General features: G+C 52.5%; 2 protein-coding genes across 10 annotated transcripts in view; one reads left to right on the forward strand and one right to left on the reverse strand.

The window, feature by feature from the left end:
• The first annotated feature begins 4,674 nt into the window (after window positions 1-4,674).
• Window positions 4,675-26,314, forward strand: part of JADE2 (jade family PHD finger 2) — a 58,549-nt gene continuing 36,909 nt past the window's right edge. For 4 of the 9 annotated variants that reach the window (XM_030926937.1, XM_030926938.1, XM_030926939.1 and 1 more), the window contains exons 1-3: window positions 6,467-6,670; window positions 16,996-17,053; window positions 19,432-19,526. In XM_030926937.1, coding sequence (XP_030782797.1) covers window positions 16,996-17,053; window positions 19,432-19,526 — 153 coding nt within the window. In that variant the 5' untranslated portion in view covers window positions 6,467-6,670. Of the gene's footprint in view, window positions 4,801-6,033; window positions 6,392-6,466; window positions 6,671-10,254; window positions 10,396-16,995; window positions 17,054-19,431; window positions 19,527-26,314 lie in introns of those variants that run through there. The other 5 variants (XM_010359936.2, XM_030926944.1, XM_030926941.1 and 2 more) reach the window with 4 other exon arrangements.
• Window positions 6,672-13,948, reverse strand: LOC115896367 (translation initiation factor IF-2-like). Its single transcript, XM_030926677.1, has 8 exons — window positions 13,882-13,948; window positions 10,400-10,521; window positions 10,223-10,313; window positions 9,636-9,700; window positions 8,246-8,335; window positions 7,950-8,108; window positions 7,623-7,794; window positions 6,672-7,093 (listed from the first exon to the last, which is right to left on the reverse strand). The coding sequence occupies exons 1-8, from the start codon at window positions 13,946-13,948 to the stop codon at window positions 6,753-6,755; spliced, it is 1,107 nt and encodes a 368-aa protein (XP_030782537.1). The 3' UTR covers window positions 6,672-6,752.

The raw sequence follows: 26,314 nt of genomic DNA on the forward strand, positions 1-26,314 counted from the left end.
GACTCCATCTCAAAAAAAAAAGGCTGGGGCCAGGCACAGTGGCTCACGCCTGTAATCCCAGCACTTTGGGAGGCCAAGGCGGGTGGACCACCTGAGGTCGGGAGTTTGAGACTAGCCTGGCCAACATGGAGAAACCCTGTCTCTACTAAAAATATAAAAATTAGCTGGGCACGGTGATGTGTGCCTGTAATACCAGCTACTTGGGAGGCTGAGGCAGGAGAATCGTTTGAACCTGGAAGGCGGAGGTTGCAGTGAGCCCAGATCGTGCCACTGCGTTCCAGCCTGGGCGACAGAGCAAGAAACTGTCTCAAAAAAAAAAAAAAAAAAAATCTGCATTTTTAACATGCTTCCCATCCACCCCATCCACACTAAAGTTCATTGCATCCCTAGTTTACAGAGGAGGAGACAGAGGCACAGAGAAGTTGATTGACTTGCGCAAAGTAACAGAGCTGGAGAATGGTGGAGGCAGGACTCAAAGAAAGGATTGCCTGACTCCGGAATCCATAGTTTTAATCATATTGTCTATTACACAAGAAAAACTGATGTCTAGAGTGACTATGTGTATTTAGTCATGTATATTGATTTGTGTGTATTTCGTGTGCCAACAAAGTTTGCTAGACTGTGACCCCTGGAAGGCAATTAATGTGTTTTATTTCTCTCAGTATTTGTAGCATCCATTACCATGCCTAGTACATAGAAGATCCTCAACAAAAGCTGTTTGAATTAAATTTCTACAGATACATAGTTATTCATCTCTATACACATTCACAGATAAACATATACAGAGGACATCTCATTTTCAGCTAGCATCTGAGAACAAGTTGTGACAACTAGAAATCTTCCCTCTCTATCTTGAACTATTTCAATCAAGCTTTTGCTAGCATTACTCCATTGACATGGCTCTTGTCAAGGACACCAGTAACCTCCATGTTGATGAATCCAATGATCAATTCTCAGCCTCCAGTTTGTCTGACCCCTCCACAGCTTTGGACATAAGGCTTTCTTCCCTCCTGAAACTCTCTCTCACTTCCTTTGGCTTCCAGGATATTCCTCCTACCTCTTTGAATGCTTTTTTTTTTTTTTAAACAACATTAACAACACTTTTGCTGATTCCTCTTCATCTTCCAGACCTCTTCACCCTGCAGTGCTGAAGGGCACCATCCTCGAGCCCCTTCTCTTTCTCTGTTCACTTAGTTGATGATCTCAAATTTAAATACCATCCATATGCTCACTGACCACTCTCAAATGACATCTTCAGCCCAGACCTCGCCCCTGAGCTGAGGCTTCATGTCTAGCTGCCTGTCAATGGCTGCACTTGAATGTCCAATAGGCATCTCAGCTTCATATGTCCAACACTGAGCTCCTAATCCCCTAAAACCTACTCCTTCCAGTTTCCTCCATCTCAGTTAATGACAACTCCATCTTTCCATTGGTTCAAGGTAAAACACTTATCACTGTCCTTGGTTTCTTTCTTTTTCTCTCACGCCATCAGCAAATTCTGTCAGAGCCACCTTCAAAACATAAATGACCGCTTTCCACCACTTCGATTGCTACCGCTCTGGTCCAATCATCTCTCACCTGGTTTATTCACGTGGTCTCCTAATTGGCCTTCCTGCTTCAGCTTTGCCTCTTTAATCTGTTCTCCATGTAACAGCCAAGAGACCTGTTAAACCCAGGGTCAGATCACGTCAGTGTTCTGCTCAAAACTCTCCTTATCACTCCAGCAAAAGCCAAATTCCTAACAATGACCTACAAGGCCCTATATAATCTCTTTCATTTACATATTAAGCACATTCCTGCCTCGGAGGCACTGCACTTGCTGGTCTCTAGAGACCTTGGTTCTTAACCTTTTTTGTGCATGTGCCATGGACTATTTTGGCAGTCTGTGACACCTGTGGACTCCTTCCGAGTAGAGTATCTTTAAATCCATAAAATAAGTTCCACAAATTATAAAGAAAACCAATTGTATTGAAATACAACTCTCAAAATATTTAAACATATATATGTGCTTCTCTATTAATTCATTAAATTACAAGAGCTAGCACCATGATTTTGGAGTAGTGATGAGTAAAATGATATTTTTTTCAATAAATTACTCGTGAAGTGTAATATTCTAAGATATTTGCAACAATTCTAGTGATATGAAAATATCTGTGATTTCTACCAGCAATAATGTCACAGGTGTTGCTAATATCACTGACTTGTTATCTGTATTCATAATTGAAGAACATGCTACATTTTAATTAGTGAAAATAAAGTTGTAATTTTTTTCTCATCTAAGGTCAAGGATTCTCTGAATTCTATCCACAGACCCATGGAGAGGAGTCTGTGGTCTCCTGACTTCTCTTCCCCCATGTACATGCACACATACTCCCACATACAGTTCACTTCTTTACCTCCTTTTCTCAAAGACTGTCTTCTCGGTGAGAACTTCCCTGACTATTTTATTTCAAATTGCATTCCCACATTGTGTATCACCCTTTCCTACTTAAGAGTTTCTCCACAGCACTTAATCACTTTCAAACATAATATATAGTTATTTTTATATTTTGGAGTTTAGAATAAAATCATGCCCAATTTTAATAACCTGCTCACTCTAGCAGCTAACATTTTTACCTTTTTTTTTTTTTTTAAGTTCTGGGATACATGTGCAGGATGTGCAGGTTTGTTACATAGGTAAGCATGTGCTGTGGTGGTTTTGCTGCACAGATCATCCCATCACCTAGGTATTAAGCCCAGCACGCATTAGCTATTTTTCCTGATGCTCTCCCTGCCCCACCCCTCATTTGTTTATTTATTTACTTATTTGTGTGTGTGCGCGTGTGCTGTGTCCCCAACACCAAGAATGGTGCCTGGCATACGGGAGGCTTGTTGAGAAAAATGAAGGATTACCTCTCAAGAACTCTGTTTCTTCTCATTTCTTTCCTGTAAAAAGTTAATGAATGATTACATCCAAAGTAGAGATTGTGGAAAAAGGGAAAAAAAAAAGTTAATGAATGATTTGTGAGACTTTTAATAAAGATTAAGGAGTTACAATTAGCTTTATCGTTTTCATTCTGTTAAAGCTTCCAAGGTTAACCTTAAACAGCAGCAAAGAGCTGTGGGAATCCAAGGGTTTTGATAGGGCTTCCAGTCCTAAGCAAGAGGTATTTTCAAGGGCTCATTAGAAGGCCTGGGTCTCACCCCAAGTCAGGGAACCACTTCAGAAGTAAAGTGCTGCTCATAAAATTCTTGCCAAGACAGCAGTCAGATCCCCCCATCCCCAATCAAACCAGTAATAGTAATACTTTTTCTTTCTGGCAGTATGGTAAAATAGAAACCACGTAGGTCTCAAGCTCAGCTAGACCTAGGAGCCAATTCTGTCAGCACTTACTAGCCGTATGGCTGCGGTAAGTTACTAAACCTTTCTGAACAGGTAAGAAGGGGTTTGGGGGAGGATGAGACGGAATAGCTTACAAAATCACCAGTACATGGCAGGTGCACTTTAAATGGTCACCCCTCCCTCATCCATCTCTGGAGGTCATCTCTTTAGACTGCGCCACTATAAACTGGTACCCTCACTCCCACCCCAGAATGGACATCTGGACTTTGACCATCAAGCTTCAGAGAACAATTTCACCCTTCCAAGAAAAACCCCACTTAGGTACCAGGCAAAGTGCTAATGAGCACTATGCACCCTGTGCCAGTTGCTACTTTACACATACCACATGTATATGTACATACATACATATATGTATATGTGCACACATGGCCTCAGCAACCCTCCAACCATCCCATTCTACCCAAAAGGAAAAAGAGATCTAGGGAGATGAATTCACTTGCCCACATCACACAACTTCCAAAATGCAAAGCCAGGATTAGAACCTAAGTATTTAACCATTTTGTTACACACTCCAAGTCTGCAACACCTGTTTCCAGACTCTGAACTTGGGTAGGGAAAAATCCCACCAATTGACCGCTGAGAGCCACAGCCAGGTCTAACTGGGAAGTAATACCCAGACCATCCTCTTGCCAGACAATTATCCTCAGACTTTGTGAATGAAGGCCAAGGAAGAAATGTTGCAGTGACTCTGAGCTCATATTTCTTTCTTGTTGCAAAAACTGCTTATTTCAGCATCCATCATCTCCCTCTTTGTTGGGTAGACAATCCGCCCTGTCAGAGGATTTGTGCTGTTATTATGAGTTTGTTTATTATTAGATTTATTTCTCCTATAAGCAAATGTGTTCACAACATTCCATCGGGGAATCTTCTTAATTGTCACATAAATGTCATCTTATGTAAATTGAATATTTATCTTCCCATGGAAGGGGGTGGAGGGGTAAGGAAGAATAAACAATCTTCAGTCTTGGAGAGGGAAGGCGATTCTGGTGTCCATTCACAACTCACCCACATGCCTTCAAAGCCAAAGGTGAGCTGAAAAATTACTGGATAATCTTTGAGGGGCAGCCGAGCATGAGGGGGAAGAAAAAGTTGGCCACGATGCTTTGGGGATGTTGGGCCAGGCTCCCCACAACCGCCTCCGGAGGCCAGACCACCCCCTCCCCAGTCAGAGGCATTCCGAGGAGGTTGAAGCCTGACCCCCGATTCCTCCCCGACCAGGAGGCCAGTCCTTCTCCTTCCTCGAGAGAAGGTGAGCTCGGCGGGCGCAGCGGGTTGGGTGGGTGTGGCCCGCGGCTCCGGGAACAGACCCAAGGCCCTGCCACCGCCGGCTAGCAGCCCGAGAGCCCGCCCGCCTGGCGAGCGCAGGCTCTTCTTCCAGAAACTGCGAGGATCCGAGCGCACTGTTTGTGCACCACAAGGTCAAGTCGGGAAGTGGAGCCGGAGGAGGAGGGGCGAGGAGACGAAGGGTGGGGAGAGGGGCGCCCCGCTTCCTCGCCATGTGCCAGCCTTTGGAAGTTACCCCTCGGTTTTTAACCCTTTCGGGGTAATGGGAAGGAAGAGCAAGGAGGAAGGGGTCGCCCTGGGGCAAAATCCTACTGGGGCCAGGATGTGCAACCAGTCACCCACCCACCCATCACTGCCTTCTCCACCCCCCGGAAATGCGGGGCAGCGCTAGGCGCCAGGAGGCACTCGGGAGGGGGGAGGGGGCGACGAGCCCAATGGGGACCCTCTCTACGGACCGCCCCTCTTTTCTTGAGGTCGCCTACAATTTCAAGTTCCCCCGCCCGGAATGTTAGTTTTCCATCTGGAGTGGGTGCGGGGAGGAGGGCCGCGCCCCCTCCCCAAGACTCGCGTGCGCCCCTCCACTCCCCTCCTGCCAGCACTTTCTGCTCACTTCTGGCGCTGCAAAACGCCACGCGATTCATTCGATTCGCATTTTAAAACCAGCGATTCAGAAGCAGGGCCTAGGGCGAGGGTCTTCCAGCGCTGGAGGGCCCCGGGGGGCGGGGTGCTCAGTGCAAACCTCGTTCCCTCCGCGAGTGTCGCCTCCAGGCTGTTATTTGCAAAGAAACGTCTTTTTGACGCAGGGAGAAATGGCAAATTTTAAGTACGTCATTAATATGGCGCCAAAAGATTTTTTTAAGTATAAGCTTGCTTTTTTTTTTTTTTTTTTAAGGTTGCGGGGGGCGCCGCCCGGGTCTGGGGCGCGTAGGGGGCGGGGTGTGAGCAGAAAGTGTGAGTGAAAGAGTGGAGGGGCGGGGTATGTGTGTGAGTGTGTGAAGTGTGAGCAGACCTGATGGGACTTGCACGGGCGCAGCCGCCGCTCGGGCCCGGCCCTGGGGACAGGGCGGGCTGGGGGCGCCCCAGAGTCCATAGGGAGTCCGGGCCCAGGGTGCCGGCTGGCGTGGTGGTGGGGGCGGTGAGGCAGGTCACCCTCCCCCCACGGGGCCCGCAACGCTACCTGGACTCCCCGCCGGAGCCAAACAACTGGGCGGGGGGTTGGGGGGGCGGCGACGGGGGTGTCGGGAACGGAGATCTGAGTGAATAAGAAAAAAGTGGCTACTCCCCCTCCCTCGCTCCTCCTGCCCGCCCCCACCCCACCCCCACCCCAACACATTTTTTTTTTTTTCTAAAGAGATCACAAGGAAGTCTTGGTTTAAAAAGAAACAGAAACATACACAGGGGGTTGGTGAATGGTGCCGACCGCGGCCATCGCAGTTGGAGGCTATTTTTTGGGGGGGTGAGTAACGTCCATGGAGTTACTTTGCGCCCACTCCTAGCGGCACCGGCTCAGGTCCGGCGGGCGGACAATCCCCGGCGGGGGGCGTGGGGCCGGGGACGCCGCGGGCCCGGCCGCCTCCCTCGCCGCGACCCCGGATGGATGCGCGCCCCCCGCCCTCCCGCGCCGGCCCCAGGAGCTCCCGGCTTCGGGAGCATCCTTCCCGCGCCGGTCCCTGCAGCGGCGCGTAGCCGAGGGCAGCGCCAGTCAGGGGGGCACCGCGAAGCAAGGTAAGATCCAGCCCCCGGCGGATGGGCCCTGCGCATCTCCACGACGTTATTTGGTGTTTTTGCAACAGATCTGCCAGCGCTCTTCGCTCCCTCGCTCTCTCTTGCTCGCTCGCTCCCTCTCTCTCCTGCTGGCTGCCTGTTCTAGGAAGCCAGCGCGGAGCGGGGGGGGGGAGATGCACAGCACAGGGGAGAGAGATTGCGCATGTTGGTCAGTCGTGTTTTAAAGAGTACAGTGCGGGGAGGCTGAGAGGGGCGCATGCAACAACAACTTTTGGAAGGGTGAGCTTGGCGACCTTCTTTATTAATGACTGCGGCAAAGCGCCCCCGGGCCGGCGAGGGGGCGCGGGCGGGCAGGGGCGCGTCAGGGCTGCAACTTGCCCCGCGGGCTCCGGTCGGGCGTAGGGGCTGCGGCGGGAGATGGATACGGTGGGGAGGTCGAGCGGCCGGGGCGGGGGCTCTGAGAACCTGGAGCTATCTGCCCTCCTGTCTCCCCGAGTTTCATTTTGTTGATACGCAGCACGTCCGGGCGCCGAACCGGGCTGAGCCGGTGCACATGACCTCGCGCTGGGCTCACGTGCAGCCGGTCCGGTCCCAGACACCTTCCGGGGGCCACCGCCTCCGCCCTGTCGCCCCCTCTCCCGGCCCGGTGCACGCGGGCGCTGCACGCGGGGGCAGCATGCTCGGCTCCTGGGGTTGGAGGCTCTGCACAAATTAGACAGTTTTTTGGAGGGGCGGGGGACACCCTTTACAGGTGAGTGTGGAGGGTGCGGAGCCTCGGCGCCAGGGGTAAGGACTGGGGTCGGGGGCAGCCTCCACCTCCGGGGCCGCGCGGGAGTCCAGCTGGGGAGAGGCGCTGGGAGAGTGGAAATGTACCGGCGGCGGCCGGGGCGGCGGGTGCGCGCCCGCGGGGCGACGGCAGGGGGCGTGGCCCTTGTTTACCTTCTCCCAACTCTGCCGGTTCGCGTCCCGCTTCAGGGACGGATCCGCAGTCCCCTGCCCCCTGCCTCGGGCCCTGCACCCTGGGTGGTACCAGGAAGATGCCGGTTCGTGGCGGACCCCGTTTGGGACGCACACACCTGACTCTCAAATGAGTGACATTGCAGCCCCCGCCCCCACCAAGCGCTGCTGCAGTCCCTGTGCCGGATCCCCGGCCCCGCCCCGCCCCCGGCAGTGGCATCTTCCCGGCCTCACCTCCTTCCTCCCTCTCCCTCCCTTCTTCCCACCCACTCGCCTGCGCCTGCGGAGCGGCGCCCGCCCGCCTCTTCCCCGCCTGGGTGCAGACTTGTGGCTCCCCATGGTTTCTTCCCGCCCATCCCTGGGTCCTGAGACACCCTCTCCTCTCGGCGAAGGGATGAGGGGTCAACTTGGCGATTCGCAGCTGTTCTGCCGGAGGATGGGGATGCCTGCGAGACAGCCAGGAAGGCTTCACTGTAGCTTCCAGAGGCCCAGCCCTGTCCCCTACTACACACAGCTACCCACCCCACCCGCCCCAGGGCTCGGCTGCCCTTCCCGGCGTCTCTTAAACCCCTCCCCCGACCTGGGTGTCAAGCCCACCCACCTCCCGGCGCCGCCCCCGGTCCGAACAGCCTCTTGCCCTTCCTTCGCCTGGGCCGGAGCCCCCCGCAGCCTCCTCCGGCTCCTCCTCCCGGCTCCCGCGGTCGGAATCACGCCGGCGCGCCTCCAGCCTGCGGTCCCGCGGACTGCCTCCAGGGGCGGGCTGGAGGCGCGCGCAACTCTCCTTCCAATCCCCTCAGCCGCTGCCGCTGGCCTGGGCACTTCTTTACCAGCTTGGCTGCTGGCCTCTTGCTGGAGGCTGGGGGAGGTGAAGAGTCACTGGGTGTCTTTGCCCTATACCGAAGGCACACTGCGGCCGGCGATTTTGGTCTGCAGATTTCCAAACCTCGCCACTGCGTCTAGCACCCCTGGCTCATCTTCTGCAGGATCCTGAGGCACAAAGTTTTATCCCTGGTCAGAGTTTGTAGGGGGTCATCGAGAGGTGTCATGTTTCCATTCAGAGCAGTTCCAAAGCGGCTAGGAAGGGGCTGAGTGGGACCTGGCCCTTGAGCTCTGATCCCAGACAGGCTGTCCGGTGAACATTTATGTCTGCAAACTGAGTCCTGGGTTTGGGAGGTGGTAGAGTCGCCTGGCCCCTCCTCTCGGAGTGGCATTAACTCCCTCCCTTCACTGGTAAAATTCCCAGTAGGACATTTGGCAAAAGGACTGAGCATGGAGCTGCCAACCGGGCCTGGCTTTGTTTCCTGGGTTCCCAGGCTTCTCCCCTACTCTGACTTTCTTTCTCACCTTAGGGCCCCAGATGAACGCACCATCCGTCTTGTCCCATCTTCCTTAGACGGGTTGGGACTCGCAGAGCCATCTAACAAGCAGAGGAGGAAAATAACAACAGAATAACTGTAAGGGGAAGGAATGAGTACTAAAGTTGGCCCAGGCAGGGAGGAGGGCTTTCATGTTTAAGAGATGCTATTTGCTTTTTGGGTCACAGGCTGCAAAAACAGGCTTTGATCCGAAGTGGGCGAATAATTTATTGAGCAAGTTTGCATGGTAGGGGAAAAAAGGGATGTTTGTTTGATCTGGAGCCCACTAGGTTGTCCCAAGTGCTGTTGGCTGTTGTTTTGAGTGGAAAAGCATTTGGTTCTGCAGCAAATGCCTCACAGAGGGAAGTCCTCGCCCCAGGCAGCAGGACTTGCAGTGAATGTTGGTTTTGAAACTGTTTGGCCAAGGGTCCCCCCAGCTCTTTTGGAGGTGAAGTGTTTAAGGATAGAGTTGTTTGGGCTCAGGATGCAGCAAATGTTTCCAGAATGTTTTCCCGTCCAAAATGCTTTTCCTTTCCCTAAATTGCCTGGCTAAAGAGCCAGTATCAGTGGTCCAAGAGGTTGTCAGAAATCTCCACTTAGCTTTCATTGACTGGTGAGGTGGGACTGTCAGTCCCCAGGCCCTAGATGCACCACAGAGTATTGAAGTTAGGCCTTGGACGCTGACCCCCACATCCTTGAGGGTGGGAGGCAGCATATTCTGGCTCTAACCTAGTGTTCCTCTTAACAGGAAGGCAGTTGTCTTATGCTCACGATACAGGTAAGAGGCTTCTAGTCCAAATTCTTCATAGCACATGCAGCAGGCTCTTTGGGACCTCACAGTTCTCCCTTTAGGTTCTCTGATGGGGAGGCCAGGTCAGAGTTGGGGAGCGGGATACCCTTGGCTTGCCCTGTCCTCCAGATAGTACCCTTACCATGTGGCTCAAAAGCTTACAGTTATAGGTCCGCTCAAAGCTCCTTTCAGACAGCACATAGGAATCTGGAATACCCACACCCTGGAACTTGTAGGCCTGTGCACTTTCACCCACTGGGGATGGGGTACACATTCTGGAGCCAGACAGCCTAGGTTTGAATCCTGGCTGTGCAGTTACCAACTGTCATAATGGCTCTATACCTCAGTTCTTTCTGTTACAAGGAGCACTTTCTGCAAATGGGATTAATAACAGTACCTATCTTATGGTGGATGTATAGAATAAGTGATTACCTAAAAAAGACTAAGCCCAAAGCAGGCATGCGATAAGCACGTCATTAGTATTAGTCATCCTTATTATACCTGGGGAGGGCCCCGATGCAGCTTTTTTTTTTTTTTTTTTTTTTTTTGAGACGGAGTCTCCGCTCTGTCGCCCGGGCTGGAGTGCAGTGGCCGGATCCTGGCTCACTGCAAGCTCCGTCTCCCGGGTTCACGCCATTCTCCTGCCTCAGCCTCTCGGGTAGCTGGGACTACAGGTGCCCGATGCGGCTTTGACCTTTGATCTCTCACCTTTAGGCTAGGCCAGAGAACCAGCTCCCTTCTCTGCAGAAGGGATCAGAAGGATCCTGCAGGTGCCAATGCGCAGCCGATATGGGAGCGAGTGGACAGAGCTCTGCCCTCTCTGGGGCAAAGAGTAGGGTGAGAAGGTTCTGAAGAACAAAGTAGACAGAGTCTTTTCATTCTCCCACCATCTCATCCCCTCGGTACGTCCCCAGAACTGGTCTGGAGGGTGGGTGTGGGCAGCATCTTCAAGGCGAGCTGGGTCCCCTCTGGGACACTTGAAGTTGCAGACAGGCAGTGGCGGATGTTGGAAGAGGGTTCAGGCTCCTCTAGAGTTGGAGAAGCAGGTCCAGGAAGCTGACTGGAGGATCCCAGGCAGCAGCCCTCTACTCTGTGTACAAAATCATTTTTGTAACTGCAATTACTGTCCCTGAGAAGGCATTAAAGTTAATGAGAGATACGAAAGAGTGGGGCTGTGACCCCTGTTTAAAGCAGTTTAAGAGTGTGCAGCTCTTGTTTTCTGAATGTCTGGACTTCGCAACACAAGGAGGCTCTGAGGACAGGTTTTCCAGCCGAAATATCATTAAATTGTATTAGCATCTTATTACACATACGCCTTAGTGGTCTGCCTCAGACAGGGAGAGTTTTTGTTTCTCTTTGAAAGATTGTGTCTGGAATGGTAAATTGCCTGCTTGAAAGCCCTTTTTTCCCCCTTTTTTAAGGAGGAGGACGAAATCCTGCTGTGTGGTGGTGGGCAGGCCAGGCCTGGTGGCCCCTGGAGAGGAGAGGCTGGAGGCCAGGTTGGGGTGTTTTAACTGCCCAGGGAGTGGCTGTAGTGGCAGGCCTGAAAGGCCCACTGTTCCCAGGGTCAGCTGGAAGGGCGTTAATGGAGGCCCAGGGTGTTTATTTGAGTTTATTTGCAGAGAGGTCTTTAAAGGGGGCTGGCATTGGGCATTGGTGTTTTAAGTCCAGACCTGAGGCCCCCACTAAGACCAATCACTAGTGCTGCCAAGAAAACATCTGCCACCAAATTGCTGCCCTATTACTGAGTTGACATTGATCATTAGCCAGGAGCCCAACCAAATAAAGCCTCCTGGAAAATGTGTGAGGTTAAGACGGGGAAGGCAGGCTGTGAAAACAAGGGCAAAATCTTGGGCTAGGGTGTTTGTTCCTGCAAGCCACAGGCAGGCCAGCTGGACTGTGTGGTCCCAACACTTCTTGGGGGAGGGAGCGAGAGCACACTCAGCACTCCCTAGTATGTCTCTGGGGTCCTGGCCGGGGTCTAGATGGAATGCTTACTCTTCATGGAATATACATTCCCAAGGAGAATGACATGCAACAAGTAGCTCAACAAGCACAGCTGGGATGGGTGTTCCATGGAAACTGGGTGGTGAATTTCTTCAGATACTCTGATGAGCATAGACTGACATGGGCCACACTGAAGCTTAAACCTGAAGGTTGAAAAATCAGACATGCATAGACCACATAGAAGAATATTCCAGGCAGAGTGGAGTACAGCATGTGCACAGGTCTCGAAGTATGGGATCTTTGGCTTGTTCAAGGGAATGAAAGGAGCCCAGCATGGCTAGAAGGTGGTGAGGAAGGGGACGGTGGTGAATATGAACTTGTCCAGGTGGCGGGGGCCAGACTGTGTAGGGTCTTGTGGTCAGGAGCTTAGGATTTGTCCTTTGACCTATGAAGCCGTTGAAAGATTTTCAGTGGGGGCATGATATGATCTGATTTATGCCTTTTAAAATTTTTATTTTGTTCTAATTTTTTTTAGAGATGGGGTCTTGCTGTGTTGCCCGGGCTTGCCTTGAACTCCTGGACCCAAGTTATCCTCCTGCCTCCACCTCCCAAGTAGCTGGAATTATAGGCGCATATCACCATGCCCAGCTTCTGATTTATACCTTTTTTTTGAGACAGAGTCCCACTCTTGTTGTCCAGGCTGGAGGGCAATGGCATAATCTCAGCTCATTGCAGCCTCGGTCTCCCAGGTTCAAGCAATTCTCTTGCCTCAGCCTCCACAGTAGCTGAGATTACAGGCTTCCGCCACTACGCCTGGTTAATTTTTGTATTTTTAGTAGAGACGGGGTTTCATCACATTGGCCAGGCTGGTCTTGAACTCCTGACCTCTCAAGTGATCCGCCCGCTTCGGTCTCCCAAAGTGCTGGGAATACAAGGATGAGCCACTGCGCCCGGCTTTTTTTTTTCTGTTTTTTTTTTTTTTTTTTTTTTTTTTTTTTTGAGACAGGGTGTCACTCTGTCACCCAGGCTGGAGTGCAGTAGCGTAATCACAGCTCACTGCAACCTCAACCTCCTGGCTTCCACTTCAGCCCCTTCAGTAGCTGGGACCACAGGCACACGCCACCATGCCCAGCTAACTTTTGTATTTTTTGTGGAGTCGGGGATTTGCAATATTGCACAGACTGATCTTGAACTCCTAGGCTCAAGTGATCCGCCTGCTTTGGCCTCCCTAAGTGCTGGGATTACAGGTGTGAGTCACCACACCCGGACTGATTTACGCTTTTTAGACATCACTCTGGCAGCTGTGTGGAGCCTGGACATGGGTGAATTGATAGTGGAAGCTGGGAGATGAACAAGTGGTTCAGGCAAGAGATGAGATTGGTTTGGACCAGTGTGGTGACAGTAGGAAGAAAGTGGGTGTGTTCTGGAGGCAGAGCCTAGTGGACTTGGTGGGGCTGAGGATGCACAGAGAGGCTGTGGGCTTCTGCTTCATTGAGGGGACTCTACAACACCCACACTTTGGTTTTTTTTTGTTTTTTTGTTTTTTTGTGTTTTTTTTTTTGAGACGGAGTCTTGCTCTGTCACCCAGGCTGGAGTGCAGTGGCCGGATCTCAGCTCACTGCAAGCTCCGCCTCCTGGGTTTACACCATTCTCCTGCCTCAGCCTCCTGAGTAGCTGGGACTACAGGCGTCCGCCACCTCGCCCGGCTAGTTTTTGTATTTTTTTAGTAGAGACGGGGTTTCACCGTGTTCGCCAGGATGGGCTCGATCTCCTGACCTCGTGATCCGCCCGTCTCGGCCTCCCAAAGTGCTGGGATTACAGGCTTGAGCCACCGCGCCCGGCCGACACCCACACTTTGAAGGGGAGCTTCCTACATGTGTCTCCATGCTGGGGGTTGCATGAGAGGTGCCAATAGACTAGTGCAAATGGCAGGAAAAGGAGATCCTTTCTTTCCTAGAGTCTCCTTTATAGGTAGGATTTCAGGAGCACTTTCTGTTCTCGAAAGCAAGTGCCTTGTGACACTGAAATCTCCCACAGCAGACCTTGCTTTGGGGGAGATGGGGGAAGCCAGTGGAGAGGAAAAACCAGAGGCCAAGATCACATCTAAGCACTTCCACCCCCACGTGTGTTTGCAGTCCTGGATTTCAGCTTTGGGAGAGGAGTCCTCCCTGTCCCTCTTGCTGAGTTTGCAAGGAGGGTGATCCACGGGGCAAAAAACTGACACAGTGCAGTCCCAGGCCTCATTAGCCACTGTGACAGTGGGAGCTCGCTGGAGCAAGGAGGCCTTCGGAAGACTTGGTTTAAAGGAAAGAAGCTGCACTCACAAAACAGTGGCTTCCCTCTCAAGCCTAATTATTATAACAATTAAGCCACCACAGAATTTGCTCCCTTAATAATAGCCTCCCATGGGACAACCCTGACCCAGAATAATCCCTAGGCACTCTGGGGTGTTCCGTGGAGGACAGGGTTGGATGGGGAATTGGCTTGGTGCAGGGTGTAGGTCCGCATGCTGACATTCAGCTGTTGGTCCCTGGGCAATCAAGGAGTCCTTCCTTACTGTGTAAGGTCCCTGCCTCTTTTTTAGGAGCCCTTCCTCCAGGACTCTCCGACCTGGTCCAAGGCTGCCATGGTGTTACTAACTGGCACCCATATGGATAACTAGCCACTGTGCTGAGGGCTTTATGCTGTTCTTATTTATTCCCACCAGCTAATTCTGGCCCACAGATGTGTTTAGTTTGGCCCTTTCAAAGTGTTGTAAAAATTCTGACTCAGTTGCCAACATTTTAAATTCAGGACATTTGTGTAAAAAGCCAGTTCCAGTTTATGTCCTCTGGGAGGTAAGTCTTTCCCAAGGTCCCTGGTCTGTGAGGAGAGGAGCTAGGATTTGAACCCATCACCCCTGAATCCACAACTCCTGCTTTTAATGCTGTGGGAGATGCTGGCTCGGAAGTGCCTTCTTTGCAGGAAATGAAGAGAAATGGAATTCGCATACAGGATTACAAGAGAAAATGGGTGGGTGCACTTTTAGCACCTCCCCCCCACTCCACCCACCAATGTCAGGACAAAGCTGGGTTGCCCTGAGCTGGGCTGGGCTGAGCTGAGGAAGATGTAGGCTAGTATTAGGAGTCAGAATTCTGTCAGTCAGCTTTTGTCACACTCTCTTTTTTTTTTTGAGACGGAGTCTCGCTCTGCCGCCCAGGCTGGAGTGCAGTGGCGGGATCTCGGCTCACTGCAAGCTCCGCCTCCCGGGTTTACGCCATTCTCCTGCCTCAGTCTCCCGAGTAGCTGGGACTACAGGCGCCCGCCACCTCGCCCAGCTAGTTTTTTGTATTGTTTTAGTAGAGACGGGGTTTCACCTTGTTAGCCAGGATGGTCTCTATCTCCTGACCTCGTGATCCGCCCGTCTCGGCCTCCCAAAGTGCTGGGATTACAGGCTTGAGCCACCGCGCCCGGCCTTTTTTTTTTTTTTTTGAGATAGGGTCTCACTCTGTCGCCAAGGCTGGAGTGCAGTGGCACGATCATGGCTCACCTCAGCCTTGACCTCCTTGCCTCAAGCTATCCTCTCAACTCAGCCTCCTGCATAGCTAGAACCTTAGGCATGTGCCACCACAACTGGCTAATATTTAAATTTTTTGTAGAGATGGGTCCCACTATGTTGCCCAGGCTGGTCTCGATCTCCTAGGCTCAAGAGATCCTCCAGCCCTGGCCTCCCAAAGTGCTGGGATTACAGGTATCATGCCCTTGACACGCAGACACTGGAAGGCAGTGAGGGTGGCAGCTATGGGTTGCTGGGCTGTCTGTGCTCTACTGCGCAGAGGCAGAGAAGTCAGAAGGTCAAGAGCATGATCTCCTGAATCAAATACAGTCACTGACATCTTGCGCAGGTCACTTAACCTCTGAGCTTCAGTTTCCTCCTCTGCGAAAGGGAAGCAGCCATGGTATATGCGTGTAACAAAGGGCTGCTCTAAGGACTCATTGAGGTCCCTGTGGACCCCCTCCTGCTACCATGAGTGCTTAGCAGTCTTAGCCATCCTTGCTCCTGCCTTTGTGCTGCTTGTACCACCAGTGACCCTTGGAACCTCAGCCTCTGGAGGGCACTTTACCGGCACCTTTGAAGCTGGGTGGCAAGCAGCCGCCTCAGTGAGTCTTCCTGCCATCCTGATCCTGCTGGTGGTGGGCACTGGGGTAGAGAGAAGCTCCCGGCTAAGATCAAGTCCAAGGCAGGAGGGCCATCCTGGTCAGCTGAGAGATCTGGGTGTTCAAACCCACCTTAGAGAGCAGATGCTCCCTAGTCTCTGCAAGGCTGCAGTAAGATGGTGGCATCCCAAGGCTCAGCAGGAATGAACTGGGGTTGGGGGCAGCGGGAGTTAGGTGCAGATGGGCTGGGCAACGGGGCTTTCTCTCTACTGACACAGACTCCTCCCTATCCTTTGCTGTGGGGAGTCAGTCAGGGAACATAGGGGAGCGTGCTCTGAACCCTGAGCCCCCGACGTGTTCCCACATTAGGACTCAGCCACAGGCGAGCTGTAAGACCCAGAGCAGGTTAACGCACCACCTGCTGTGATCCCCTCTGAGGGGATGAGAGCAGGCTCTGCCACCTGGGACTCAATGAGGATTATAGGAAACAGTGGTGGGAAAACACTTCCAGCAGCCAGGAGCTGATGGAGGGTACAAAGGCAGCTCAGCATGCGCCTGGGGATCAGACCTTATGGATTCAGTCCCATCTCAGCCACTTACCAGCAGGACAGGGTACTGGCCTCACTTGTAAATGGAGCTCACAGCTCACCTGGTTAGAACAGGAGATGGTGTGGATAAGGGAAGACTCTGTGTGAGCTCAGTATGAGGCCTCTATGTGAGAGTCGTCCTTAATACTGTGAAGTTAGATGTTGCAGTTGAGGTAGAGTTTATTTGTACTTTTATCTGGGAAGGGTGATGGGGAGTAGGAGGGCAGGGTAGCTCAACCCAGGACCAGTCACCCTGGGCCTGATGTGTCTCAGGGACTCATTCTGGAGCGTCCCCCACCTCTCTCCTGCTTCTGTACACTGCTGACCACCACTCACAGGACTAGGCCCTCAGTGTTGTCTGTGCTGGCTTGTCCCTAACTTCCGATAGCACGGTCCTCCTGGAAGAATCAGTCTTGTTTCCTGTCCTCTACCCTCTTAACATCCCTAGAGGACTTGTGGCTCAGGAGGCCTTTGCAGTGGTGGGCCTGAGTGTCCTTGGGTGGCATCTGGGACTGGGCAGGTCATGGTCACTATTCAGCTTCTGCTTGGTGACACCCCCATGTCCTCTCCCTCTACAACAGCTTTGTTTAGACCCTTGCTTAACCGAGGGCGCTGGACTCAGGAGGTGGGAGATGCAGCCTTTTAGAATCCCAGGGCCTCTGTGGATGGGTGGAAGAGGGTGGTGCTGGCAGAGAAGAAGGCTAGGGCAGGGCTTTATTCTGTTCTTTCTGCAGTGGAATAAGTGGGGAGGTAGGTTATGGGGTGATTTTCTGAGAGGCTGAGGATTTCCCAAGCCATCCGTGAGTATAATGGGCTTGCCTTTTGTTGCAGATGGAAGAGAAGAGGCGAAAATACTCCATCAGCAGTGACAACTCTGACACCACTGACAGTAAGGCCTTCCAATTTGGGCTCCTGCAGGGAAAGCATCTGAATAGTGGTCAGGCCCACAGGCCCAGGTGGGAGGAGGCTGCCCTATGGTCTTAATTTCACTAAGAGGCATGTTGATGAAAGCATAAATCAAGTCAGGTTTCTCCACTCCTGCCCCTCCACTTCTAAAAAAGTCCCTGCACCTTCCATGACCTCCAGGGCCTTGTTCTCCCAGCTGTACTCCCCCTTACCCTCTAGGTCCCAGCTCCATTTGTTTTGCTCTGGTCGGAACAGATTGGCTCCCCTCTGGGCTTCTCTATATATTAAGTCAAGGCCCATATAGAAAGTCTGTATACAACAGATACAAACCCAGTCACCTTTTATCATACTAACTGGATAAGTACCATTTCCCAATCAGTGGTAAGCTCCTTGATAAGAGGTCTCTTGTCTTGCTTACCACTATATCCCCAGCTATGATCTGGCACATAGTAGGTGCTCAGTAAATGTTTGCTGAACAAATCAATGAAGATACCCAACCTTCATAAAATCTTGGCAATAGAATCCCAGAGTTAGACTTGTGTGTGGATTGGCGTGTCAATTGGATGTGATGGTTGCGGGGAGGGGTGTGTGGAATGCATTATCAAGCAGCAGAAGAAGTTTAGGGAGCCTCCCCTGAAATTTGGAGAAGAGAAGGGAGGTTTATGCAAAGTGAGGGCTCTGGTACTAGGTCATAAGGCAGCTCTTCTCAGGTGCCCAGAAAGCCAGGCCTGCCTGTGCCTGTTGGAGTAAGGAGTTCCATCTGCTGTGGGTAGGAGGGTTGTGCTGCCAGGAAGATCTCATCTAGCAATGATTGCCTTGCTGGACGCCCAGGCTAAGGAAGAGGCTGACCTGCCAAGGAGGCCGGGCTTGGAGCTGTGCAAATTTAGACCTGTTTCTTCACACTTATGAGCAAGCGAGATTAGGGGGCTTGCCAAGGCCCCTCCTAGCTCCCAGAGTTCCACAGCCCCCCAAAAGCCTAAGCCTAAGGGTAGATCCACTAGGATGACCAAGGAGGTCTCAGCCCTGTCCCTACCTCCATGTCTCATTTGTTGTCCTTTAGGCTCTGTTTGCTCAGCTTGGCTCTGGCATCCCACCTGGCCAGCCCTTCTTCCCTACAGCAGGAGATCACAGCATCTGGCCTTTTGTGGCTACAACATGCTGCCTGTGGCCTGGCTCAGTAGAACCAAAAACCACATCCTCCATTTCTAACTTTATTGTAGGCAGAGGAACCCTTTGAGAGGGCCAGGTACTTGCAAGGCTCCCCACCAGCCCCCTCCATTGTGCCCACCCATGGCAGCTACCCCTATTCAGCCAAAACCATAGTGTCTCCCTATATCTTGCTGCTCCTTTGATTCATAGGGGTAGAGGCCACAGCCCTGTCATCCAGCAAGGGCCTTAGACCCTAGTAATTATAGCTAATGTTTTTTTTTTTTTTGAGACGGAGTCTTGGTCTGTTGCCCAGGCTGGAGTGCAGTGGCCGGATCTCGGCTCACTGCAAGCTCCGCCTCCCAGGTTTACGCCATTCTCCTGCCTCAGCCTCCCGAGTAGCTGGGAGTACAGGCGCCCGCCACCTCGCCCGGCTAGTTTTTTGCACTTTTTAGTAGAGACGTGTTAGCCAGGATGGTCTCGATCTCCTGACCTCGTGATCCGCCTGTCTCGGCCTCCCAAAGTGCTGGGATTACAGGCTTGAGCCACCGCGCCCGGCCTATAGCTAATGTTTACTGAGGAATCACTGTGTGCCTGGGACTGTGCTCAGACTTTACAGGCATGATACCACTTATTCCTCACAACAGCCCTTTGAAGATAGGTGTTCTCTTGCCCTCATTTTACAGAACAAACTAAGGCTCAGCAAGATTGAATCATTTGCCTAGGGTGACAAGCTAGTAAGTGGCTGGGTCAGAACTCCGCTGGTAGCCTGGATCTGCTTCAGAGCATCTCTCTTCCCATTGCCCTGCTCTGCCTCTGAATACCCACTGCATCATCCCAGAGTATTGGGACAGTACCTAACCTGGGGCAGGGTGAAGAGTGGGCATGAAAGGCTTATTCCAGCTCTCTTTGAGCAGAGTCCCAAAGAGGGCCAGGGACTTGTCTGGGGTCACACATTATACTAATACTGAGCCCCAGTAACAGCCTTTGATTTCTCCAGCCCTTCTGGTTGGCGAGTAGAGGAGGCTTCATGTCCCATTTCATCAGTGGGGAGACTAAGGCCCAGAGCAAGGATAGTCCACTAGGTGCTCACTGAGGTTTCTCCCTCCTGAACATTCTAGCCGGGGCTTTGCTTAGAGGCTTCCTATTCTTGGGCATGAGTGGGTGGTGCTCCTAGCCCTCCAGGACCCCTAATGGACTGTTCTCTCTCTGCAGGTCATGCGACATCTACATCCGCATCAAGATGCTCCAAACTGCCCAGCAGCACCAAGTCGGGCTGGCCCCGACAGAACGAAAAGAAGCCCTCCGAGGTGGGTAGTGATGAGCTTCCCAGAGATCCGTGGGGAATGAGAGTGAGCTGCCTTGCGGAGACAGGGGCAGAGCATTTCTCGCAGAGGGCATGGGCAGTGCAGAGGGAGGCCAGCGTGGCCGAGTGGAATGAAGGGGAGTAGGGGCCAGTTTCCCTCAGCCTTCCAGGTTGTTGTGAAGGTGTTCCAATGGATCTGAGCAAGGGGAGAAGCCTTTCAAGGATCTCAGACAGGGTAATGACACAGCCTGATGTTTTAGTGAAAGTTCCCCCTGGCTGCTGTGAGAGAAGGGAGAGTTGCAGTTGTCCAGCAGGGAAACAGTGGTGGCTTAGAGTTGGGTGGTAGCAGTGCAATGAGAAGCAGTAGGGTTTGTGACATTTTGTAGGCTAAGCCAAGAGTGATAAGGATTTGCTGGCGCATGGATAAGGGATGGGGTCCTCAGAGCCAGTTAGTCATAGGTTCCTTGTACCCATTTCACAGGCATCTGCATTTGAAGCCTTCCTTACTTTGACCTGGGATGTTTGTTACAGCAGGTAGAGGTTTATGGCCTCTGGAACTGAGAAGAGCACTGGGGGTGGGTAGACTCCTGGACACCTGGACCCTCCTTCCTGAGGTCCCTGAAAACTCCCACCCTAGGGCCTTATTGCTCCTTTTCTTAGGTCTTCAGTGCTAATACCACGAGGCATTCATTGCACTGACCACAGAAGAAGCCTTTGGCACAGATGGGGCTACAGGAGCATGGAGAGATGGAGAGATGGAGGGTCTTAATCCTGGTTCTTTTTTTTTTTTTTTTTGGAGACTGAGGCTCGCTGTGTTCCCCAGCCTGGAGTGCAGTGGTGCGATCTCAGCTCACTGCAACCTCAGCCTCCTGGGTTCAAATGCTTCTCCTGCCTCAGCCTCCTGAGTAGCTGGGATTACAGGTGCGCACACCACACCCTGCTAATTTTTGTATTTTTAGTAGAGACGGGGTTTCACCATGTTGGCCAGGCTGGTCTTGAGCTCCTGACCTCAGGTGATCTGCCTGCCTCGGCCTCCCAAAGTGTTGGGATTACAGGCATGAGCCACTGCACCCGGCCAATCCTGGCTCTTAAGTAGGACACTGTACTACAGCCAAGAAGTAGCCAGGCACTAGGGCTGGATGCTCCTTTTTAACCATTAAAACTAGCCCAGAATTTCTCAGTCCTCTTGTAAATAAGGAAAGTGAGGATGCCAAGGCTATTTAGCCAAAACCTTAAATCCTTGGGGCTCACAGTGCCAAGGGCAGAAAGGCCCAGAGCTTGGTGGCAGGACCCTCGGCATGGGTTGGGGAGGATGTCTTTCCTCCACGCTGGCCCCTCCTCTGTGCTCCCTCACCACAGGTGCAGTCCTGGCTCCACTGTCTTTAGCCAGCCCTTAGAGGGGGGCTTCCGCAGATCCTTGCATCTGAAAAAGGACTCCGCCTTGCCTCTTCCAGGAGCTGCCCTCCCCTAGGACTCTCCCCTGGGGAGGTGGGAGCAGAATTCTTTGAGACCTGATGCCCCATCCCCCAAGCCTGACCTCCATGGCCCCATGGTGGGTAGGGTATAGACAGTGTTTTCTCTGGGAATACCATTACAGGAGGGGAATGCAGTGCTGGGGGTGAGGTGGAGGTGGGGGTGGGACAGTGTTGAATCTCACTGCCCTCCTGGGGTAGCCCTGCTTGGTAGGGGGATGGGATGTGCTTAAGTGCAGCCAAGGAAGCAAAAGGCAGGTGGGGCCTTGGGGAGCCCTGCTGGCTCTTGGTTGTTTGGGACCTTCCCAACCCCTGTCTTTTTTTTTTTTTCCTTTGTTCTTTTGAGACAGGGTCTCCCTCTGTCACTCAGGATGGAGTGCAGTGGTGCAATCATGGCTCACTGCAGCCTCAAACTTTCAGGCTCAAGTGATCCTCCCATCTCAGCTTCCCGAGTAGCTAGAACTACAGGTGCACACCACCATGCCTAGCTAATTTTTTTTTTGTTTTGTCTTTTTTTTTTTTTTTTCAGTAGAGACAAGGTCTCACTGTGTTGCTCAGGCTGGTCTCAAATTCCTGAGTTCAGGCGATCCTTCCGCCTTGGTCTTCCAAAGTGTCAGGATTACAGGCATGAGCCACTGCGCCTAGCCTCACCCCAGTCTTGAGAACTACAGGGACTCCCCAGTTGCTGTGGTTGAAGTAGTAAAACAGTAGCTACCTTTATGTGCCTTCCTGGTCCTGGAAGGCAAGAATTGTCATTCCCATTTCAGACATGAGGAACCTGCTTTTCGAGTATCCCACCTATCTCCTGTTTACCATAGCTGTTCAAGTTGAAGTGGGATGGGGAAGTTTTGGGGGGCTCCTAGCGCTGGCTTATCTCTTTGACTCCACGGGGAGCTTAAGCCAGTCTCCTGCCCCTGCTTTGCTTCCTCCAATCTCCAGTGGGAGGAGGGGCCACCTCCCAGGCGCAAGGCTGCCATCTGCACCCAGGATTGGGCCTGCCTGGGAGGAAACAGGTGTCAGCGGAGGCTGAGAAGAAAGAGCAATTTGCATGGGGCAGAAAATTCCCCTGCCTCTTGGGTTTTCCAGCCCAGAGCCTTTGTACCTTTCCACACCTAAAAATAGTCAAACCCATGGTACAAGTATCGATTCCCAACCCTGCTGGGGACTGGCTCCACATGGCCCTGGGTCCAAGCCCAGGAGCCTCCACAGGCTCTGAGGTCTGCCTAGGAGACACCTCCCCACCTCAAGTCCTGGGCTCTAGAAGGGCCAGTGAAGTCCTCCCCGCCCAGAACCCTTGAACTGTTGCCGAGCACAAGGTTTTCCTCCTACAGTAGGCTGGAGAGCAGCCTGAGAGGTTTTCCTGGTCCCCTAAGTGATAAGGTTGAGCCGTTATCTTGGGGCAGAGAGGAAACCATCAAGGAAAGCTTCCAAGTTATTTGGCTCATGAGAGGGCGGAGATGAAAGCGAGGATTTGGCGGCAGAGAATGTTTGCACTAAATCTCCTCACGAGCTGCTCTCTTCTCTTTCTGTGAATGGCTTGGGTGGGGCCTTTATGGTCTGCTGAGCCTGGGCTTTGGATACCCTGGTGAAGGGGGTTCTGGGAGCTCCATCTACTCAGTCCCCTAGAGTATGAAGCCTGTGGGGTGGCTGTCAGGCTGGTCACGTGGTTTGCTTAGTGTGGCAGGAGTCCCCAGTGAGAACACTTATGGAGTGATGTGTGTGCTGTGGAAACCCCCTCCTTGGTGACTGCAGAGCCATGGAACCCGTGGTTCACTTGTCTCCTCATCTCTAAATGTGGGCAGTGATGGGGTGGGGGTTTGAGGACCAGGAGTGCTTAGCATAGCACAGGCAGTGGGCACAATGAATCCAACCTGTGAAAGGGCTGGGGTTGGGTTTGGGTGAGATAGGCAGGGATGCCCTGTGATGACCTCTCAGGAGCTGACCCTTCCCAATGCACCCTAAGGACACGAGTCAAGGGGCACTCTACACCAAGTGAGGTGCCTCAGGGCTGAAGAAAGCGCTTGACCAGGAGTCAGGACCCTGGACAGGGCTAAGGCCTGGAGGCCCAGCTTCCCATCTGGCCCTTGCCCAGTGGCTGGCCCCTCCCTCAGCCAGAGTGAAAGGGGAGTGAGTGCTGGCCTCCAAGCTGAGAGCTGAAGGCATGGGCCCCAGGATGCTTGGGCGGCTGGGCTAGGATTTTTGGTGGAAGTGCGCAAAGCCTGAAGTCTGCCCTGGGATCTCCTTAAAGCAGTAGAAGGAAAAGGTGGAGCTGCCCCTGAGAACTCAGCCTACTGCCTTCTGTTGCCTATGGCATCCCAGCAGAGCTGTCTATCCTTTGGCCCTGAAGTCCTGAGCCTGGCCTGGGGAGCTAGTGTAATAATTTACACAATGAGTTTCTGGACTTGCCTGGTTCACTAAATGGTGTAGCCATTGTTAGTGCTTAACCCTTTGTGGGACACATCTCAGAATCTGATGGAAGTCAGAGAGCAGAGATTACTGTTTTAATACCACCCCACCCCAGGTCTTCTGACTTACATGGTCTGGAATAGCACCTGTACTTTTTTTTTTTTTTTTTTTGAGACGGAGTTTTGCTCTTGTTGTCCAGGCTAGAGTGCAGTGTTGCGATCTCAGCTCACCGCAACCTCTGCCTCCTAGGTTCAAGCGATTCTCCTGCCTCAGCCTTCTGGAGTAGCTGGGATTACAGGCATGTGCCACCACGTCCAGCTAATTTTTGTATTTTTAATAGAGATGGGGTTTCTCCACGTTGGTCAGGGTGGTCTTGAACTCCCGACCTCAGGTGATCCGCCTGCCTCGGCCTCCCAGAGTGCTGGTATTACAGGCGTGAGCCACCATGCCTGGCCTTTTTTTTTTTTTTTTTTTTTGGAGATGGAGTCTCACTTGGTTCCCCAGGCTGGAGTGCAGTGGTGTGATCTCAGCTCACTGCAACCTCCACCTCCCACGTTGAAGAGGTTCTCTTGCCTCAACTTCCCGAGTAGCTGGGACTACAGGCACCTGCACCACACCGGGCTAATTTTTGTATTTTTAGTAGAGATGGGGTTTTGCCATGTTGGCCAGGCTGGTCTCAAACTCCTGACCTCAAGTGATCTGCCTGCCTCAGGAAGTGCTAGGATTACAGGCATCAGCCACTGCACCTGGCCAGCACCTTTTTTGTTTTTTTGAGATTGAGTCGCACTCTGTCACCCTGCTTGGAGTGCAGTGGTGTGATCTCGGCTCACTGCAACCTCCACCTCCTGGGTTCAAGCAGTTTCCCTGCCTCAGCCTCCCAAGCAGCTGGAATTACAGGTGCATGCTACCATGCCTGGCTAATTTTTGTATTTTTGTTAGAGACAGGGTTTCACCCTGTTGGTCAGGCTAGTCTTGAACTCCTGCCCTTGTGATCCGCCCACCTCGGCCTCCCAAAGTGTTGGGATTACAAGCACGAGCCACCGTGCCCCCTAGTACCTGTACTTTTTTAACAAGCCCTCCTGTTGGGATCCAGGGTTAAGAACAACTGCCATAGGGAGGCCAAGGCGGGCAGATCACCCTAGGTCAGGAGTTCAAGACCAGCCTGGCCAACATGGTGAAACCCTGTCTCTACAAAAAAATACAAAAACTTAGCTAGTCATGGTGATGCACACCTGTAATCCCAGCTACTCAGAAGGCTAAGGCAGGAGGATCACTTGAGTCCAGGAGGCGGAGGTTGCAGTGAGCCGAGATTGCACCACTGCACTCCAGCCTGGGCTACAAAGCGAGACTGTGTCCCCCAAAAAAAAGCAAAACAAACAAAAGACAACTGCCATAGACTTTTTCCTTCCCTTTGCCTAAGACAGGAGTTCCTGGCTTGGTTGTTCCCTGGAAGCTTCTTTGAGTATTTTTGAGGGGGTAGGGAGTGGAAGCTATGGCTAGGTTGAAGGAGAGGGAGGGAGGCTCTCCAGCCTGGTTCAAAGATCTAAGCAACGTCAGGGAGTGTGGGTGGGGGCAGTCCACCACTCCATCAGCTTCACAGAGGGGATGGCGGATTGACAAATTTCTGCCCCGCCCCGGACTTGCCAGAGGTGTGAAGGACAGTTCTGGGAGAGACCTGGAGGCCAGCCGCATGTTTTGGGGGGCTACTGTTTGAGGTGGTGTCCTCCTCTGACCTGGGCAGAGACACAGGCGGAAGGGCAGGGTAAGCGGTGGGGGTTTCCCCAGGCAGGCTGTTTTGAGGTAGAAAGCTTCATTTTCAGGAAATCAGAGTCCCCAGAAGTCAGCCAGTGGGCAGAGGCCTGGGTCTTTGTACTGGGAGCTGCTGATGCTGATCAAAATCAGCAAGTGCTCAAGAGTACCTAGTGGGCCTAGCTCAGTGCTGGGGACAGAAAGCACAGGCCCTGTCCCTGGGGAACTTGCCCTCTGTCAGCAGGATGCAGGTGCTACACAGGAAGGGGTCTGTTATGGGAGGTGCAGCCTGGCTTTGCCAGAACGCCCAGGCTTTGCCCCAGGACATCTGTGACCCCAGGCAAGTGAGCCTCAGAGACCTTATAGTAGAGTTCTGCCTTGGGCCCTCCCAGGGAGTTGATGATCTGTAGATGTGACTCCTTCCCGAGGCTCATGGAGCCCTGGGGGGTGAAGGGAGCCCCAGAGGTGAGTGGGGCAGGAGGTGGGGAGTGTCGGGTAAAGCAGGCCACCCTGAGCTGGAAGCCTGGATGGTGGGAGTGGGGATTCAGCTGTTGGCTCCTCTATAGGCTCTGGTGACAAATTAGTACGTCCCTAGTTGCATGTACCACTGAGGCCCTTCACCAATGCGTAGTGCCTAGTTCCTGGGGAAGGGGCCCGGGAGAAACCTCTGCTACCAGCAAGGGTGTGTCCCCTAGACCCAGTGTCCTTGAAAGTCCCTCTATAAGGAATGCCACCCCCACTCCCCAAGAAAACTCAGCGAGTGGAGATGCAGCTTCTCAGCTTAACCCTTGCTTTTAAAAATGGAATCCTTCTCCTCCCCTGGGTGAAGGGTAAAGACAAGGGTAGCCAGACTGCGTTGGGTTCCAAACCACAGGGTAAATAAGATGCCTTCCTGAGGAGCGGAGGTGTTATCCAGATGTTTGAAATGCTGTTTTATAGTAAAACAATGAAGGCGTATGGTACAGGAAAATGCAAAATGCCCATAATTTGATAGATAAAACAGGAGAATCCAAAAAAAGGTTTTGTGCTTGCCCTTGTGGTTTTGAGCCAAGTTTCCAGCCCACCAGCAGTTCCTTTGCTACCTTGTGAGGCAGGCGGGTTGGGGCGAGCCCTTCCGCTAGGCTAAGCGCCTGCTTTCTGAGACTCACACTGCCTTCCTCCGGGG

This window comes from Rhinopithecus roxellana, chromosome 3, assembly GCF_007565055.1.
Source record: "Rhinopithecus roxellana isolate Shanxi Qingling chromosome 3, ASM756505v1, whole genome shotgun sequence".
Lineage (NCBI taxonomy): Eukaryota > Metazoa > Chordata > Mammalia > Primates > Cercopithecidae > Rhinopithecus > Rhinopithecus roxellana.